The sequence below is a fragment of the Anarhichas minor genome, unplaced genomic scaffold, assembly GCF_050575085.1.
Source record: "Anarhichas minor isolate MPS153535 unplaced genomic scaffold, ASM5057508v1 ptg000007l, whole genome shotgun sequence".
NCBI classification, from domain to species: domain Eukaryota; kingdom Metazoa; phylum Chordata; class Actinopteri; order Perciformes; family Anarhichadidae; genus Anarhichas; species Anarhichas minor.
Genome location: NW_027466453.1, coordinates 2159660 through 2180210, shown reverse-complemented (window position 1 = coordinate 2180210; position 20551 = coordinate 2159660). Strand labels below are relative to the sequence as shown.

Sequence of the window (20551 nt, the reverse complement as noted above, 5' to 3'; positions counted from 1 at the left end):
CTTATGCCATTTTCTGGTGGAAAAAGAAGAAGATTGACCTTGCATTCATTCAAATAGATGTTGCATTTCACAAAGCATTTTCTTTCTTGTGATTCATGATTTTAAAAATATATGCAAATTAATTTCCTTAAACATTACACCCAGCGTGAAAGAGCCTTAAGAGTTGCAACTGACATCGTTGTAACTGATTATGATGCATAAACTTTAAGCATTCCAAAATGAACATTTCTGCAATCTAACTTTTTCAAAAAGACCCACAACATACATTATGAGTGAGGTAGGGGTTTTAAGGAGGAATGTATTCATATTCCACATTTTGGGTAATAGGTGACTCATAATAATTGTATTTATGTAAATAAGTAATATACTGTGTAGCTTGCCTCTGTACAAATACTATCATATATATGACTTTGTTTAATTTATTACCAATGCATTTGTATGTTATATGTTTTGTATTTCAGGCCAGGTATTTAAAGTACATTCATTTACTCCTCTATTCCTTGATGTTGTTAATCTAAATCAGATTTTGGTTCTCTTATTCTTAATACAAACACAATAAAGGAAGTTACAACTTCAAGGACTATGTATTGAAAGTACTGGCTGCATAACTATGTCCAAAGGTAGAGCTCAAATTGTAATCTAGCTCCACCAGAATGTCCATGTCATTGATGTAAAAATCTAAGTCGATTTTGATTATGTCAAGTCATCAGATTCAAGACTCTTGTCTTACTCAAGTCTCAAGTCTGTCTTTTACTATGTTGGACAAAATTGCCTGTTTTTCCAGAAAAATTGTCTTTCACTGTCTTTTATTGTTAAACAGCATTTCATTCATTCAGTCTAGTAAGCACTCTCAAATCAATAAATCAATTAGTGAAAATGTCCTCTCTTTTTATTTAACATATTCCAAATATGTCTTCAAATAATTCAGTTTCCTAAAAGTACAGTACGACTTGTCAGTACACAAATATATTTAGTTATTCCTTTAACAACTTCTATTCAGTCATTGGTGAGCACATGTTAAATGTTCTCAAGGAAAAAGACAAAAATAACAATGAAAATCAGAAGTGAAGGTGAAACATATTAGTTTGGCCACATGGTGGCAACATATACGGGCTCAGTTGTCATCGTTGCCATCATCAAAGACATCAGCTACAGTCCTGTGGATAGAGAGACAAATAGGTCACAGACTGTAGTTTATTAATGTTTGAACAGGTTTCAAACAGTGTAAATATGACTTACTTGTAGATAGATCCAGTCACTTCATCAAGAAAACCCCCTGAAGAAAATAGACAAAGTAAGTGTGAGCTGGAGCCTCTGTCAACAAATAGCAAAATCCAACCTTTTTCATCAAAGGATGGCCTGCATTTTTGTAATATAACACAATTGTTTGTCATATAACACTACTGCTGTAGAAATCGAACTATTGTAATTTGATTTAAGTTGAGCTTCCTTTTAGGATAAAAAATGTTGCGTCAAAATTAGACTGATTAGTTTACACATACTACATCGCTAGATAAGTCTCCACACCCTGCACGACTCCCAGCAGCTGCTCGAATCGGATTCAATACACCGGTACGCTCTATGCTCTGCTGCTGCTAACCAGCTTTCTACTCCAACTGTTTGCTGTCCTGCCTCCGCGATGGTGGAACGAGCTCCCCATTGACATCAGGAAAGCAGACACTCGACACATCTTCCGTCACAGACGGACAACTCATCTGTTCAGAATGCACCTTGGCCCATAAAATAAAATAGGAAACATAAAACCCGTTCTCTTATTTTCTTTAAATGTCTTAATGTTGCACTTGAAGAAGTACGTCATATTTGATGAAGTTTATACACCCTGCGTGATTCTCACAATTTTTGGGGTTGTATCCCAGTGGTTGAACGCACTTATTGTTACTTTGGATAAAACCGACAGCTAAATAAATGTAATGTCTTCCGATACTGTATGGGAAAGAAAACTCTCCACTTTTTTGCTTAAGTGCAGGACATTAGGAGTGATCAGTTGAAATGAGCAACAAGACTTTCCTTTACTGATGTGATACTGTGGCAGCTCTGCATTTACTCACCGGGCTGGCAAAGAGTTTGGCAAGCAGGACACACATGGCAGTAACTGCACATCTGTGAACAAGAAAGAAAGTAATAAATACAGAAAACAGAAATTAAAATAGTATGCATTTGTATGATGGCTGAAGATGTAATGTTAGTGAATGCTTGTGTCTGACTCTGGACAGAGTGCTTGCAGAAAGCCTTTAGAGCAGGGACCCAGACACCGTTGTATCTGGACCCTGGACCTACAACCGATAGATAATTGAGAATTATAACATTTTGACGGAGCGCTTCTATTTAACTGCCGCAGCTTTTCTAGCCTTTACGGCACTCGTTCAGCGGTCCAGGAAACACACCGACCAATTACATGCGTATTAAATCACATCACATGATGCTACTCAGCCAGTCAAATATGTGTATTGTGATAAGCATCGCGGCTTGAGTGAGATAAACACACACAGGAGAGACGGGCGGGAGACCGAGTAGTCAGAGAATAATACGGGAGTCAGAGAAGTTATTTCACATGACGTTCTCCAAAAAGAGAAATGTGGTCAGAGAGACAAGAACCATTAACCAAGAATGGACAAACTCTTAAATGTTAATTCTTCACTACGGACAGTTTAAAACCAGTATGTCTCACATGTTCAGAGACCGTGGCGATTAATAAAAGCGGTAATGTGAACCAACACTACGAGTCAAAGCATAAATCTTTTGAGGAAACGTACCCACTCACATCTGAAATAAACCCACATACAATAAACAATCTAAGAGCCCAATATGATCAGAATTCTAATATGAATTCTCTGCCCACAAATGATGTTAACAGAGAGGAATAGAGCTGGTTCCAACAACCACAGATACAGTCCCTACACACAAAAAATATCATATCATGTTTTTTTTGGTTGACATCACTTCACCCTGAATGAACTGAATCTAAAGCTGCGGGACAATTCAGTTCAATTCATTTTTCTAAAATTAAGTACTTTATTTTAAGATGCACATTTTTCAAAAGCATTCTGTTCTCTAATTATTCTTCAATCCAGTTCTTATTTTACTTGAAACAAGAGAAGATCATTTATTTATTGTTAGAGTATGTATTATTTATAATTGATCCAGTTCAATTTGAAATCTGACAAGAAATATTGGTGAGATATTATTCAATTGAACTTTCTCAATTTGATTTGACAGTCAGTTGTTGACTACATACAGACGTTAATACAACTGTTGGCTACTTCAATATATATGGGACTAAACCATGCGCAAGTTAGATATTATTGTGATGTTCCGAACCTTTGAATGAGGAAAGTCTCTCTAAATGAACCTCGTTGAATTTTAATTGAATACCCCTGCTTCAGATAGAGCTATTCGCAATACAATTGCCAAAGTAACTCTTGTTGGTAAAATACATGTAAGCCTGATGGTGTCTCTGTGTATGTTTTTTCATAACTAGTAACCATAGAGTGCACTGGAACTGGTAAAAACTGCATGCACTGGAACTGGAACTGCAAAACTGAAATGCGGGTTTCCCGCACCGAGACCTGTCCATCACCATTGATGATACCGTGGTGACGCCAACTCGGACTGCGAGGAACCTGGGTGTGACCCTGGATGACCAACTGTCATTCGCAGCAAACATTGCATCGGTTACACGCTCCTTCAGATTCCTGCTCTACAACATCAGGAGGATTCGCCCCTTCCTCACTGACGAGACGGCACAGGTGCTCATCCAGGCTCTTGTCATCTCCCGCCTGGACTACAGCAACTCACTACTTGCCGGAGCCCCAGTGTCGGCCATCAGACCTCTGGAGCTTGTCCAGAAAGCTGCAGCTGGTGTTCAATCGCCCCAAGTTCTCCCACACAACTTCCCTTCTCCGTTCTCTACACTGGCTCCCTGTAAGAGCTCGCATCCAGTTCAAGACTCTGGTGCTAGCCTACAGGGCAGTGAAAGGAACAGCTCCTTCCTATCTCCAGGCCATGGTCAAGTCCTACACCCCCGCCCGACCACTTCGCTCTGCTGCCGATCGACCCGGTCACGGGTGTTTTCTGTCACTTATTGTATTCGTATTAGTTTGTTTCTGCACTGTACTTTTGCTCTGATTTATGCTGCGGTTCATGCTTTTAGATGCTTGTTTAAAAAAGGAGATGCACTTATGACTTCTGGTGACTAGTTCTCTTGAATACCTATGTTGAATACACTTATTGTAAGTCGCTTTGGATAAAAGTGTCTGCTAAATGACTGTAATGTAATGTAACTGGTAATAAGTGCATGCACTGGAACTTGTAATAATGCATGCACTGCTAGTCATAATAGCATGCACTGGAGCCAGTCATAATATCAAGCACTGGGGCCTTCGTCACAACCTTACGCCACTAACAAAGTTGACAAAGAGTTTCCTTTTGTCTGGTGTTAGAGAGAGCACGGCCTGACCAGAAGTCAAATGTCACATAATGTGTATTTTCTCACCTTGCAGTCATCGCAGTGTTCAGATTTGTCTCCCTCTTTACAGGGACATTTGTCACAGCTGTCACAGTGCTGTAAGAAGACACATATAGTTAGGAAGAAATCTGGAGTTGGCAGAGTTAGAAAGGATGGTATATAAAAGAAACAACAGAGAGGACATGTGTAGAGGGCAGGATTGGATGTACGTATGTACTACTTCCATTTCAATGCGCAATGAAACTAACTTCAGTTAGTGATTTAGTTCCCATCACCACACATTGTTAAGTTTTAATTTAGGATTTCACATCACATAATTTTGTGAAGGTCTCTAGTTTTCTGACTTAGCTTTAATAACAACATCAAATTTCTCTAAATAATTTTAGACCTACCTCACAGAATTCACAATATGAGCACACAGAGCCCTTATGATAAGCCCCATCCTCGTCATCGTCATCGTCATCGTCATCGTCATCGTCATCATCATCATTATCTGCACATGATATTGATAGTAAATGTATGAATTCTAAACTAAAATACATGAAAAGATCAAACTGTCAACAGTGCTTTATCAAAATTTACACCATTATGATTGTGTAAACATTTAATGATGTGGTATATTTCTTTGCTGCTGGTTTCTTTTTAAGTCTATGAGAAAGATGAAAAAATAATAAAAATTGTCAGAATAAAGTAATATTTCTGGATTAAATTGAGGGAAATAAGTTTTTTTGTTTTATTTTATTTTTTACAAATTTTCCTCGGAAGTATGACAATAATTTCAAATATCAAGAATAGCCCAGTTCTCTTAAACTACAGGCCAAATTCTGTGTGAATTACAAACTGAAAGTGTTTTGAATATAGTGTACTGAACACTGCCAGCAAACAGTCCGAACAACATTTTTCATGGTTGTTAATCCTGGTGGAGGTGTAAACACAGAGGTGCATCTGTGCCGACTTTTGACGCTGTAGATTGTGGTCTGGATTACATTAGAGTGGACATAATGTAAAAAGCACCTTTCAGTGCAAAACAGAATTACCAATCGAGCAAAGAGGACACCTTGTCAAGGGTTCTTGTGTCCGGATCTAGTTTGAAGACTAGAACAGGTTTATATCTGGAGCTGTGTGCTGTGTCAACTTTACATGATGGGTGGAAAGTTGGAGGAAGGATAGTTATGGGCTCACAGTTAACAATTTTGTGACTACTGTAAGGTAATTGCATCACATTGCATTGTGTTACAGGTGCTTCTATTTTCTGCTCAGTGGCCATTTAGCTTCATCTCATTCATTTAATTTTTGACTTAAAGCTGTAATTTGAAATGCATTTTCAATTTAAGTTCATGTTCAACTTAAACCAACAGTGGCGGAAGATGTATGCAGATCCTTTACTTTAGTAAAAGTAGCTATAGCACAATGTAAATATATTTAATTACAAGTAAAAGTAGTGCATTCAAAATGGCATTTAATTAAAATTATGAAAGTATTATCAGCTGTCAAATGTACTTAATTTATTAAAGTCAATGTACTTATTATGCAGCAGAATGACTCCCGACCATATAACTTTACTGTATATTATAATAGTGGAATATTATTACATTAACTCTCACTCTACAAACACATGACTACTGACTGTAAGAAACAACCATCATAACAAAATGTTAACTTATTTCTTCTAGATTATAGAATTAATGTCATCTGAAAAAAACCTGATTTAAATAGTAAATAAACTGTACTTGTTTCTCTCTTTTCTAGTCTTCTGACCACTCAAAGCTCTCTAACTCTACATGTCATCATTCACCCATTCACAGACTGATGACAGGGCTACCATGTAAGGTACCACCTGCCCATCAGGACTAACTAACATTCACAATTAACTGGTAAGAATAGTAACAGTTATTGGAAAATTGTGTAAAACAAAATCAAACTGAGCACACGAGGAAATGTGTGTCATACTTAAACTATCTGTACCATTTTATCTATTAACACTGCATAGACTGCAATTGGATGCTTTTAACTGGGGCCCACCAGGCCCCTAATTGGTATTTATAAAAGCACTAATTATAACAGAAACAACAAGAATATTAAGTCATTAGGAACAAAATGATTGACAAAGCCATGAAAAATTGAAATTATGATAAATGATAAAGTATACCTCTTTATCATTCTGCAGGGTCTGCAGGGGCTCCAGGATTAAGGTTAGGCTGCATTTTAGTGGTGAGGCACGTTTAACTATTTGACTTTCTGTTGGATAGTTACATTTATAACAATATATCATATTTGACATTAACTGATGAGATTGGTTTGATGTAAGATATTCATTTGTAAAGTAAATACAGCTGTTAGATAGTATTAGTGGACTATTAATCAAAGTGGCAAAGGAGGGAAAAATTAACTTTGTTCCACCACTGGGAAAAATTTACAAAACAAATACGTTGCAAATTGCTTTTTGACACAATAAGAAAATTATGAGGGCCCAAGCAACCGACAACATCGGGCCAGCGAAGGCCCTATTGAAATTCTAATGTTTTGGTAAACGGACGCATTTTGGGGGTATTTGCCATGCACGAAAGCTCACCAAATTTTGGACACTTGTCAGGCCTGGTGAAAATAGCCATCTGAAAAAGGATGCATCTTTCTGTGTAAAAAAATGTCTCTCTAGCGCCCCCTACAAGTCGGACCGGCGACGCCCCTCGGCCAGTATGTCCGATTTAGTTGAAATTCGACACACATGTCTGACTCCACTAGATCTACAAAAAAGCCTCTCAGACCCATAAGCTCCGCCTACTTAGATTTTCCACCATTTTGAATTTAGTGAAAAACACATTTTTGCAAACTCCTCCTACATGCTGGGTTTGATTACTACCACATTTGCTGTGGATCATTAATGGATCTTGACAATCAAAGTTATCAAAATCTTTTTGATATCTCTTTGCGTTTACAAGGTATGGACCAATTACCTTTTAGGGCGTGGCTTATATATCAATACGCATAACTTCTCACCATTTGTCCTAAAATTACAAAATTTGCAGCATATGTGCACATTGCATCCTGTAACATACCCTGAGACAGTAAACCCGCGAAGTTGTGCTTTTTGTCACTTTTTGCATTTTTCAGCCTTCGTACTTTAACGAACTCCTCCTATAGAATTTATGCGATCAACTTCTAATTTGGTCAGGATGCTCTTAAGACCTTTGTGATTAAAAGTTATCAAAATCGTGAGTTTTCATCGAAGAACCTTGACGTGGCGTGGTGGCCATTTTGCCTCATTGGTTATGAAAAAAGAAGTTGTTGTAACTCCAAGGTACATTATCCAATCCGCATAAAACGTCTTACGCATGATGCTACTTCAAGCCTGAACATACTTCAATTAAAAAAATTTCAATAACTCATTTGAGCTCAGAATCGTTGGAAAAATGTGAGTTCTGATGCTAACACCTACTGGCTAAAGGAAATGTCATATTTTATACTTTTATTTATTCCTCCTAGCCAGGTGACCTGATGAGTCTCAAATTTGGTAAGGCTAGCCTTAAGACATTGATGATGCATCATGAATATTGTGCATTTTCGTTGAACGCTGTTGCCGTGGCGACGCATCGTTCGCCATGATAAAGGAAGCTGATGGTTTAGTGACTTGGGATGCTCAAAAACTCATGCAACTTTATACATGCACAGGCCGGAGTCCCGCCGGCACCCCCGACGTGCTGGAGGATGCGAGGGCCCGTTCATTGCTGCTCGCAGCTTTAATTTCACTTGTTTTCAGCAATCTCAAATACGCTTTGGAAGTAATTTTTTACCAGTTCAGTTTTTATTGTCTATTATATTTTCAGAGGTTGACATTATCTTTACTGCAGTGGTTTGTTGGAGATGGGTTTGTCCTTAAATCACCAAAGAAAATGTTTCACCCAGATATTAAATTCTGTGTCAGGCTCTTAATTTTAATTAAGACTGTTGCAGTCATATTACAATAGTACCCAACTCTTAAATCCCCCAACAATTGCAATCTCCCAGACAAGCATTTTATATAACACAGTTCATATAGAACATGCTGTGGTCACAACATACTCACAGGTTTCAAATGTCTGTAGCTCAGCATTCTGATCCTCAAACAGGTAATATGACATGTTTACAGGCTTCTGATTAAAAGTAATATTGCTCTCTATGCATTTATACAAGTCTTTGGTAACAGATTTGAATTTAGGCATTTTATGATCATTTGATTTATTTAATGAATGAAAGTAGGGTTAAAGACATATGGATAGTGGTGATTGTCATATTTTATACAAATGAATGATCACAGTCATCACAAAATATTTTTTTTGCCAAACAAGAAGAGAAAAAAGCAGACAACCATTTCATCTCTTGACATTTTGACATCAGACGGAGCTTTAGCTCTTTTACGTCCTCTATAGAAAGAGACATTTCTCTCTTTTCCCAAACACTCTCTCCCTAAAGGTCTGAAAAATGCTCAGCAAATCCACTATTGTAACATTTCAATTCAAATGAAGAGTTGTACAACTGTTCAGCTTAGTTTCACAAATGACTCAAATATTTGTATTGAATTACATCAGTGCCAAATAAGCATTGAATAGTAAGGAGGAAATTCCATAAAACTCAAAACAAATATTCATCATTAATATAAAGCTACTGACATCTGCATCAAAAGTTATTATTTTATCTAATGGTTCAGAACATTAGTGTTTTAGAAAATAAAAAGAGGTATGATTATTACACTGCTCATAGATACATTGAAAGTTATTATATTATCTTATCTGTGTTTAGCAATTTTACAAGTGCACACACCAGACTTAAAAAATAAATTCTGTGCATCACACGGCTCTTTAACAGACAGCGGCATAAATGCTCCACAGAGAAAGAAAGAGATTGAGAGATATGGAGAAAGAGAGAAACTTCACATCTTTGTATTCTAAAATTTGAAATGAATGAATTTAGGTGGTGTCCCTCCTGCACCTCCCCTCGCGCTTTATTCTCCCACTGTCTGTTTCTCCAGCAACCCACCCCCCCCAAATCACTGTCTCTCTTTCTTTCTCTGTAGGTTCACATAAGACACAAATGCAGGTCAATCTGATCTAAAACAAATGAGAAAGGAAGATCCTAGTGGAGGAACCATTCTTTCAAACGAAACACAAATCAAAAGATCTCAAACTAGTGACCCCAATGACTGATTTCCAAGTCAGGCTTGGTTTGTGTGAAATTGTTTTTTTGTTCTTTCTCTCTCTCAAATCAACGCTTCTGCAGTCCCCAAGTTCATATCTAGTGTACTGTACGAAGGACTTCAGACAGTTGGACTTCAGATGGGCCAGTTCAATTTCCCCAGAGTGTTCATAACTCTAGTTAAGCAGGGAAAAGAACACAGTGTCAGAGACAGCAAGGGAAATGGACAGCTTGAAAGGGGTGGAGGAGGGATTTTGATTACCTATGAGCTCTGAGACATTAAAATAAGAACTGACAAAGAGATGATAAGGTTGTAAGAATGTCAACGAGAGGGGAGTGGCTAATATTGTTTTAGCTCCTCCCCTTTCGTATATTGTCCTGTAATGTACGTGCACACATTTGTACCTTAAACACATTGCCAACTGCATGTCAAAGCATCAGCCATAACTAACACTTGAAATAAAACATTGTCGAATGTAGCATTTCTATCTGTACTGTGTTTGAATAGCTAATCACAGCCTAGAACAAACAGCTGATGCTTTAACAGTATGCAGTTTTCAATGTGCTTCAGGTGTAGATATCTGCATACATGTGAACACAGGAAGAGATATGAGAAAATGTAAACTACTTAATATTTAAAGTGACTGACCTTCATGATCATCATCATCATCATCATCGTCGTCATTGTCATGGTCGTTGTCGTTGCCATGGTCGTTGCCATGGTCGTTGTCGTTGCCATGGTCGTTGCCATGGTCGTTGTCGTTGCCATGGTCGTTGCCATGGTCGTTGTCGTTGCCATGGTCGTTGTCGTTGTCGTTGCCATGGTCGTTGTCATGGTCGTTGTCGTTGCCATGGTCGTTGTCGTTGTCGTTGCCATGGTCGTTGTCGTTGTCGTTGCCATGGTCGTTGTCATGGTCGTTGTCGTTGTCATGGTCGTTGTCGTTGCCATGGTCGTTGTCGTTGCCATGGTCGTTGCCATGGTCGTTGTCGTTGCCATGGTCGTTGCCATGGTCGTTGCCATGGTCGTTGTCGTTGCCATGGTCGTTGCCATGGTCGTTGCCATGGTCGTTGTCGTTGCCATGGTCGTTGCCATGGTCGTTGTCGTTGCCATGGTCGTTGTCGTTGTCGTTGCCATGGTCGTTGTCGTTGCCATGGTCGTTGTCGTTGCCATGGTCGTTGTCGTTGCCATGGTCGTTGCCATGGTCGTTGTCGTTGCCATGGTCGTTGCCATGGTCGTTGTCGTTGCCATGGTCGTTGCCATGGTCGTTGTCGTTGCCATGGTCGTTGTCGTTGTCATGGTCGTTGTCATGGTCGTTGTCATGGTCGTTGTCATGGTCGTTGTCATTGTCGTTGTCATGGTCATTGTCGTTGTCATTGTCGTTGTCATTGTCATTGTCATCGTCGTCATCGTCGTCATCATCGTCGTCATCATCGTCGTCATCGTCGTCATCATCGTCATCATCATCGTCATCATCATCGTCATCATCGTCGTCATCATCATCGTCATCATCATCATCATCATCATCATCGTCGTCGTCGTCGTCGTCGTCATCGTCGTCATCATCGTCATCATCATCGTCGTCATCTTCATCGTCGTCATCATCATCGTCGTCGTTGTCGTCATGATCAGCCATCAGACCTTGCTCATAGCGGAGTGGCAGATCCTGAGCATTGGCAGTTGGAGCCAAAGGGGTGTGGAAGGTGCAGAGCAGCGCCAGCAACACTGCAAGAATCAAACTTCTCAACGATGCCATGTTCACAGCCAGGACCAGGCCAGCTAATGAGGAATTAACCTGGAATCACTGCAGTAGTCCAGCACTGCAGCTCTTTGCCTATTTGTCCCTAAAACACACAACCTCACAATTTCAAACCCACTCAGTGGTACACGAACTTTAGATGGCTAGAGGAAATGGACACCAATTATAATGGAATCCTTTAGACCAGGTCCAGTGCAAAGAAGATATTCCAAGCTGAGATCCAGACACTTGTTCCCAAGTCCTGGCAAAAATGATCCTTACAGGTGTCCTCCCTTTGAATCTGTGACCACAAAGAGACAAGATGTCTTTCAGTCAAGTCCAGCACTTGTGTGATCAGTTAATACTGCAATAAGAGACTCAGAGGAGAGCTGTCCGTAACTGGTCAACACCGGAGACACAGACAGGACTAATGTGAGAGCGACGGAAAAAGAGTGAGACCAACCTATGGGGTAAGCTGAGAGGAAAGGGGGGCAGTCAGGCTGATTGACAGGGGCAAATGCTGGTGGGCAGGCCTGCACTCTCCGTAAGTTAAGTTACTGAGAGAAGAGGGGAGTGATTGGAGGGGGGTATAAGGAACGAGTGGGACATACTTGCTTTGCCATCATCATCAAATGTTCAAGTTTAACTTTAGAACAAATGTTCAAGCTAAACTTTAAAGGGGGGCACAGCAGAACTTTGCCCAAGCAACGATGACAATATCGTGACATATGTTTTGAAGAAGATAGCTGAACATTAGCAGCAGGGCCGAGGTATAACGATGTTAGTACATCATTTGGGAGAGTAAGTTTGTCCATCATTCCAATGCTATGGTCCAGAGTGAGGTATCTCAATAAGTACAGGCCAGAGTTCCGTGGCATTTGGTGTAGATGTTTCTTCTACCTGAGAATGATTATTAATGATTTTAGTGACTCCCATAGCAGTGTTTCCCAAACCTTTGGTGACCCACTTTGTGATAAACCGTCTTGACCAAATTCACAATAGGCCTTATCCATGATATAGATGTTTAATAAATCATAGGATTTTATGAATGAGACCAAATATATGCATTTGGAGGAGTTAACAGGCTCTTGTTTTTGTCCTCCCATCAGGAAAACAAACAGAAGTTATGCTAGCCTTTCATATTAGATTCAATGTTAGGTACAATTATAAAAACAATATGAACATTCAGGCACCCTGTTGGTCAGAGGTGTACTGCAGATATAAATATTTGGTAAAAGACTATGGAAGAATTTCTGCAAATATATTTGCCCAACCTAATAAAATCTCCTGCGAACCACCTATGGGTCCTGAATGACTGCTCTAGAGTCCAGCATTTCCCTTAGATCAACCCTCCATTCCAGAACAATGTAACTCTTTGGATTTCTAGGACTTTTCCTTGGATATTCATGGTTGTAAGAAGATGAATCCTAATACTTTTGGTGATCCCCTGAATTCTTGCATCATCACATTGCTGCTTCTTAGAGGACCATCCTATCCGTTTTGGAAGCATTCTTGCTTCCAAAACAGATAGCATGGCCACGGTCATTCTCAGGTGAAAATTACAACTTAATATGCAAGACATCCAGCTCTAAATCACCAGAAAGGACATTGGTATTAAACCATTCTGCAAAGCCCTAGATTATGTTCACTGACAAAGTTTTTAAAGGTTCAGTGCCAACATTTAGTTTTTCTTAATTTCTAAATATCCATGCATAGCTCTTAAAGTTTGATAAAGATCATGACTATGGTCAATAAACTATGGTTAAGATATGTTTAGCTAAAACGCTAGGGTAAGATCATCGTTATAGTTAAGGTTACAAAAGGCATTGATAAAATTGATGGTTCATCTGTGATGGCAGTCTTCGGCATGGAAGTTGCCGTAGACTGCCGTAAATGCTACACACCCATCCACCACCCTAACCTTAATGCTGGGGTGTGCTTGAAACAAACTACTTTAAACAAGGTGTCGTCCAACCATGCCTAAATGCAAAGTATTTTTAGCTGCTCCAAATGGACAGGGTGAAAGGCCTGCTGTCTAATAGAGAGGCAAAAAATATGAATTGATCAAAAGGGGATAACATTTCTCTAAATAAAAGTCCCTCCTTTAAGACATTCATGATGTTGCAACTCACTTGAACATATGGAAAGTAACAGAAGTAGTCATTTGTTCTGCATTCTCTCCAACACAATCATATTGTGAGTTGTAATGAACTTTGCAGCAAGTAAGTGCCACCAGTGAGGTATCAGACTTTAGGCTTCATAATCATTATTTAGAGCCACTGGACCATTATTAAAACATGTTTTTACAAATTCTGTCCAATAACTCCAGTATCGCCACCATGCTGATGCAGCCAGAGTGTATGCACGACCATGGGTATAGGCCAAACCTAGACACTGATCTCTAGCCCATCTTTTTGCCAGGCCCTCCCCCCTACGCGCTTCCCCCAAAATAAATGGATTTCTGCGGGGAGGAGTTGACAACCACTCTATTTAAAACCACACACTGTCAGAGTCAGTGTAATGTGAGCCTCTCTGGCTCTGTCTGTGTGGGACCAGCACAGTGTCCCCAGCCCCCTGTCAATTCTCACCTACACATACACGAAGAAATAGGTCAATGACAGGAACCTCTGAAATCACCTCCTAAACCAAACTTGACTAAAGTCAATAAATGCATGTACTTGTTTTTGCATTATTCTGTGATGCCATTGAAGGTATTCTCACTCCAGTAACCCCATTTTGTACAGATGCTAAAGAAAACACAAATGTTACTCACAAATGTTTGATCTTTTTAAATTCAAAAACAAATATGCTGTCACCGTAATTTTAATTAATTACTTATCATTTTGGCTCCCCTATTCATGGGTTTAAGTTAACATTACATTTTTGGGGTCAGTTCTGGTCCAGTTATGGTAAAGGTCTCCCTAATGTAATTGTAAAAAGCAGTCCTGGTTTAATGAAAAGACAAGTTAATTACATTATAAGTACTGGAACATGTCACAGCTCAGACTCTCAATTCCAGTGGGCCAGGATACAAGGACTCTGAGAAAACGAAGACTTGTGAGCTGTTAGTGATTTGCTCTAGAATCTCACCTAGTCTCTCAATCAAATAAAACAGGGGCACCTGAGGATTGCCCAGCCAACAAATCCCAGCCTGGCACATTTGACAAAGAGGAGACATAGCCTTGTATTAACCTATTCAAACTCCCACCATCACCATTATTAGTCACTATTTAAATCTTTAGCATTTAAATAACATAATCTTTGGTACAACAGCAGGTTTGAGAACAAGTTCGTAATGAAGTTTTTAATGGTGATAGATTAGTGGCAGTGAGAAACAGCTGAGTTGGAAAGAGCAGAGGACAAAATGAGAGAGGAGATCAGATCGAGATGAAGACTGCAATGTGGCTGAAAGTGGAGATGAGCTCAGACATGCCAAAGACATTTCTACTCTCTTACTTTGGACCACTGCCTGCCTGCAATGACCCACTTGACCCATTTAGTTAACGAGCTCTACTGTTTTATCCCTCCTCCCCATGCAGTCTTAAAGAGACTTTGGAGTTTGGAATAATAGCCCGTCTGCTTTAGCTTGGGGCAGATGTTGACATCTGAGTAAAGACCCTAACACAGGACCTCATTTAACTCTTAACATGTCTGGGTAAAAAGAAAAATAATAGGTGTTATTTATGGTGTCGGACAGGGTGTTGTGAGGTGAAGAGATGACAGCAAGTGCACTGCATTGGCCCATTCATCAACCAGATCTGACATACCCCAGCAGGACTCATTTGCCTCTGTGGATCTGATACAGTGCCACATCCAACCAAAGTTCTTTCCATGTAAGGGCTGTCTAAAGTAGGAAATCACTTTCCATGATATAGTTACCAAAGGGACTGGTGTGTGTGTGTGTGTGTGTGTGTGTGTGTGTGTGTGTGTGTGTGTGTGTGTGTGTGTGTGTGTGTGTGTGTGTGTGTGTGTGTGTGTGTCTTTGCATAAGGGAGTTGGAAGATTCATTTGAAGCTCAGATGTAGTGCTGACTGAAAATTATTTATTTTTTTCGACTGATACTTTTGTGTAATCACACTTGCAGGGTCTGCAATGGTAACCTCAAGGAAATAGCCATATGCTTTGACTATTAAGTTTGAAATGACATAAGCTCTCTGCTTTTCTTGTCTACTTGACTCTCATTGACTAAACTATAACTGCCAGCCATATAAATTGAAGCATATACAACCTTGTCTAGAGTTACAAACTCAGTGCAATGTGCCAAAGTCTAGCTTTAAGCAGTGTGGGTGGTGACTGATTAAATCATGTTTCCCCTTGAGGCTTACCATATCTGTGTGCGCTCGCTGCTGAGACTACAAACCTGTACTCGTACTACAAACCTGTATACTCGTCTCAACCCGACTCAACGCCACTGTTGCTGATATTACCGTACAGACTCGCTGCCCTCGACACCTCCCATGCATGCCAAACTAACAGTATGCCAAAGGATACCGAAGAGGCTGACCGAGAACGTTGGGCTCAGATTTGTCTATACACCAGAGTCAAGACAGTAAACTCAGTTCTTGTTAGTCTGTTTGCCTGTTAGCTTGTGGATATTATTCCTGCGTATGTGTAGTTTGGGAAGACAATAGTTAGACAACTTTTAGTGCTGCTTAGTGTAAATAATTGTTTTGCATTTTTATTTTAATAGCATAAAATATTACAATTACTACAGTAAGTCCATCTGTACCATCTCATGCACGGACTCGCAGCGTGCATGCTCATGCATTAAATGGTAATGGTGGATTGAACAGTAAGATTTTAAGAGTCACGTGATGCTGCAAAACTAGGCAGAAGCCAGACTGCAGACAGCTAAAGCAACTACTTATCTAGAGAAACTATATTCTTTACTAGTTCTATCCTAATCTGGAACTAACTGTGGCAACATGCAAGCAAGACAATTAGACAACGAAGAAACTTGAAAAAACAAGATTTGACCATGGAAAACGGCCTGCAGTACAGGGCTCCCTCGCAACATGGTTAAAGAGGGCAACAAGTACTTCATTGCACAGGTAAAATCCGAATTTAACCACTCCAACACTGACCTGAAAACCTCTATCACTTCACTGGGATCACCGATAAGCGAAGTTTAGCAGAGGGCAAACTGGAGTTGATGGACTCTGATGTGAATAAACTCCGCAAGGACAACAGGTTCTTGATGAACAAGGTTGACTACCTTGAAAACTCCAACCCACAACCCCTAATTGTTTAATACCTGAAGTACCATGACAGCGACAAGTCACTACACTCCACGACCATCATGTCAAAGGAAAAGGAAGCAATACTACACAATTAGAATTAGAACGCTTTTACTAATCCCCAGTGGGGAAACTCATTTGCCACCAAAAAACAACTCATACAGACAGTAGACATAGTTTCAACAGTGCACAACAGACAGAAAACACATTACAACAAATAAATAACACCATGAAATGCCATATGAGACATGAATAACATCAGAAAGATGCTAAATCTAAAGGTGGTGGAACAAAGGACCTTCTGGGTCGTTCAGTAGAACACTGAGGAATCCTCAGTCGCTCACTGAATGAGCTTCTGAGTCCTTTAAAAACACAGTGATGGATGGCCTTCAAAATAAACAATTGTTTTAAACTTGGCCCTTGTTCTCAAGTGAGTCTGGGGTAAGGCCAATCACTGAGCCAGCCTTTCTGATCATCTTATTGATCCTGTTTTTATCATCCGCAGTGATGTAGCCCTCCCAGCAGAGCGCAGCATAAAAAAAGACACTAGCCAAGATCCCCTGATAAAATTAACATGAAGAAGCTTTCTGCTGATGTCAAAGGATCTAAGCCTCCTCAAGAAGAAAAGTCTCGACTGAGCCTTCACAGGTTGGAGCTGCAGAAACCTCAGATATCACCGGCCTCAGTAGTTGAAGGGCCAGGAACACAAAATCTTCTCAACTTAGAGCAGGTCCAGCCGACTCCAGCAGTGGGGGGTAGGCATGCAGAAAGTGCAGTTCAGTGTCAAAGTCCAGAGTAGAAGAGCTGCTTCTTCTGGATTATTATCTTCTGTGAAAGAGGCGTGGTGTGTCTGTGGCGGGAACAGCAAACCACTCCCATCTTACTTAACTGTATACTTTCTGTTTACCTTCTTTATCATAATTAATACTTGTTAACTTACATAGCACATTCAAATCTTCCATATTTGCAGAATTATTGAAAAATATTACCAAACTGTTTTACATGAATCACTGAATAAAACCTATTCAATTGAATTAGAATAAATTAAACAATTACACAACAGCCAACTTTGTTATCATATCACATGTAGATAGATATGTGTACCTATATGCAAAGGAAATGAATGGGTAAAATTAATCTCAACATATCAACTCTAATCCGTCTCCTGTCCTGGTGAGAGGCAAGAGAAGGGGGCTGGAGTATCCTCATTGTGGACTGTGAGAATCTATGAGGAGGGAGAACAGTTCAAGCAAAACTATACGCTACTCATAAACTAAAACATTGCATTAGTGTTGATTTGAGTAGAATACCTAGCCTTTGTCTCTCAGCACTATTAGCGCCCTGGGGTCAGACAAACAGGTTCTGGAAGACGTTTTAATAATTATGATATAGGTTCATCATCATCCTAATAATTATCATCATCCTCATTATCGCGTTTCAATATTCTTCACCTCTCTGTCATCATCCGCAGCACAGGGATTTGCTATGTGGTTTCCATTTTGTTTGTTAGTAATTGTTGTATTGTTTCATTTTCTGATGGACCAATTTTAAATTCCACGTGCATACTTATGCTGTACATGGATAATGTAGTGATCCTTCAATGTTAATGGGCTTAACCAGGAGTGTTTCCAGGATTTGAGGACATTTGCCTACAGACCTCTCTAGGAAGGTCTGTGGGGATCCTCCCCCGCAATTTTCTTTGATAAACAAGCTGTATATTGATGCTTCTTTATGCACTCTGGCAACTTTTTTACATTCATTAATAAAAAAATAAAAACTGTTGTTTACATTCCAGATTAATTATGAATTGTGATGTTAAATATGTATTATAGTCAGTAGTATTATATTGAGTAGAAACAATACTTCACATCTGCTATCACATTTATTGACTATAGCTGGAAATACAGTTATTTAAACGTCAACAGTGGTGGAATGTAATTCAGAACATTTACTCAATTACTGCACTTGATTTTACACTCTACACCACTACTACACTACTACATCTCAGAGGGAAATATTGTACTTTTTACTGCACTAAATGTATCTGACAAATTTAGTTACATTACATATTCAGATTATTTTAGGTTTTTAGATATATTATATTATTATATTAATATTTACAATATTATTTTAACGACTGTATTAAAGGATAATGTATTATTATAGATTAAACGACCCAGCAGTATATAAAGTTACTAAAATGAGCTCCACCTTTACCAGCTGCAATATTAAACTTCTTAATGGATTAATAATTATGATACAATATTATGATATATTATTCTGCATAATGAGCTTTTACTTTTGTATCTTTGAGTATATTTTGATGATCATTTTTTTGTGTAGTGTGTGCACTGTTTACTCCTCCATCATCTGCTGTCTGTCCGTCTGTCTGTCTATGTCTTTCTCTCTCCACTGTGACTTAAAGAAAGTGCATTCGCAAAATTGTAAAAATGAGTCCTTCCCCATTTTAATTTGGGGTCAAGTCGTAGTGTAAAGTGTTGCTGTGCAATTTACGTTTTTAAAATAAAATCAAACGCCACCTACAATCATAACAATTTATATTTCAGTATGATCATATTATAAATCATACTGCAGGCTCACTAAGCCTAAACTTCCTTCTCTACAGAAAGATTGATTTGTTTTTTTCCCACTTGGACCTTTACTCTCTTCCCTCTGTGAGTAACTGATGAACGTCCCCCCCGCGCACACACAGTTGGTTTGGAGACCTGCATTTACTTTCAGAAATATTAGAAACATTCGGGGCATAAGCCCCGGGAAAATGACCTGGCGACGCCACTCAGCTTAACAGTCGTGTGTCGGAGAACTACGGTGGCCTTCAGGTAATGGAAAAACGTGAAAGGCCCCTCTTGACTTGCCCATGCTAGGCTTTGGTATAGAAACATGGCTGTGGACTCCGTGATTATACACCAATGAGTATGTAATAATGAATATTATATTCCATTTCTTCCCATAAAGCTACCTTGATTCTACATTGGTCCTTTACAGTGAGAGAGAGGAATATTATTATAGGCAATGACTGAATTCTGAGCTGCAACGATAACCCGGTTAAATCCATCATTTGCCCCCAACTGCAGTGTATGAGCAAAACAGGCTGTCTCTCTTAACAGACTTCTGACATTACTGGATCGGTATAGCTCATTTTCAGGATATAAGATTAAAATGGACTACTCCCTCCAGGTGGTGGCTCAGGGGTTCAAGTTATAGGATTAACACTGGACAAATACTTAAAGAATCTCCCATTTTTCAAAATGGAAGAATCCCAAAATTTGAAGTGGCCCTGAACAGGTGGCTAGACCTACATTTTAATGGCGAATTAACGGCGTATCTGCTGTCAGCATTTTACCATTATTATATGATGATTGTAACCAAATAATTGAGTTTTATATGACACAAGTAGAGTCCTTAATTTGAAACACCTGGACTTTGTCTGTTTGGTCTAGAGACAGATGAAGCCACTTGAATGTATGACTTAATTTAGGACTACAACATGTCCAGTGACCTGGACAAAAGTGAGCTAGTAAGATGAAGTGGTGCAGGAGGAACCGCACACCTATATCACTATGTTTTATGTCATCCCGACATGGGCTTTAATTACAGATGCTTACCATACAGTATAACAACACATCCATTAACTGTATATACAGTTATATCTTTATACATCTTTATATATTCATCTATAGTCTGTGAGCTCAAACATATGGAAATGTGTTATAGAGACATGGAATAAGTGAAATATCTGTTACTAATAGTCTATTACATACTATCAATTCATTTTCACTTTTTGTTTGCATTATTATTATGTATTCATGGTATAGCGGCAATCTTCCCTCCGTCCGATAGTCCACATTACCACTACTGTTACAGTCTGTTTGGCAATAAGCTTTACGCGTAATGATTCCTCA

General features: G+C 39.2%; 1 protein-coding gene across 1 annotated transcript; it reads right to left on the bottom strand.

Moving 5' to 3' along the window:
• Positions 1-888: 888 nt before the first annotated feature.
• LOC142935873 (uncharacterized) lies at positions 889-11785 on the bottom strand. Its single transcript, XM_076080026.1, has 7 exons — positions 10937-11785; positions 10305-10600; positions 4879-4979; positions 4514-4582; positions 2070-2121; positions 1240-1276; positions 889-1157 (listed from the first exon to the last, which is right to left on the bottom strand). The coding sequence occupies exons 1-7, from the start codon at positions 11407-11409 to the stop codon at positions 1115-1117; spliced, it is 1071 nt and encodes a 356-aa protein (XP_075936141.1). The 5' UTR covers positions 11410-11785; the 3' UTR covers positions 889-1114.
• Positions 11786-20551: the final 8766 nt, after the last annotated feature.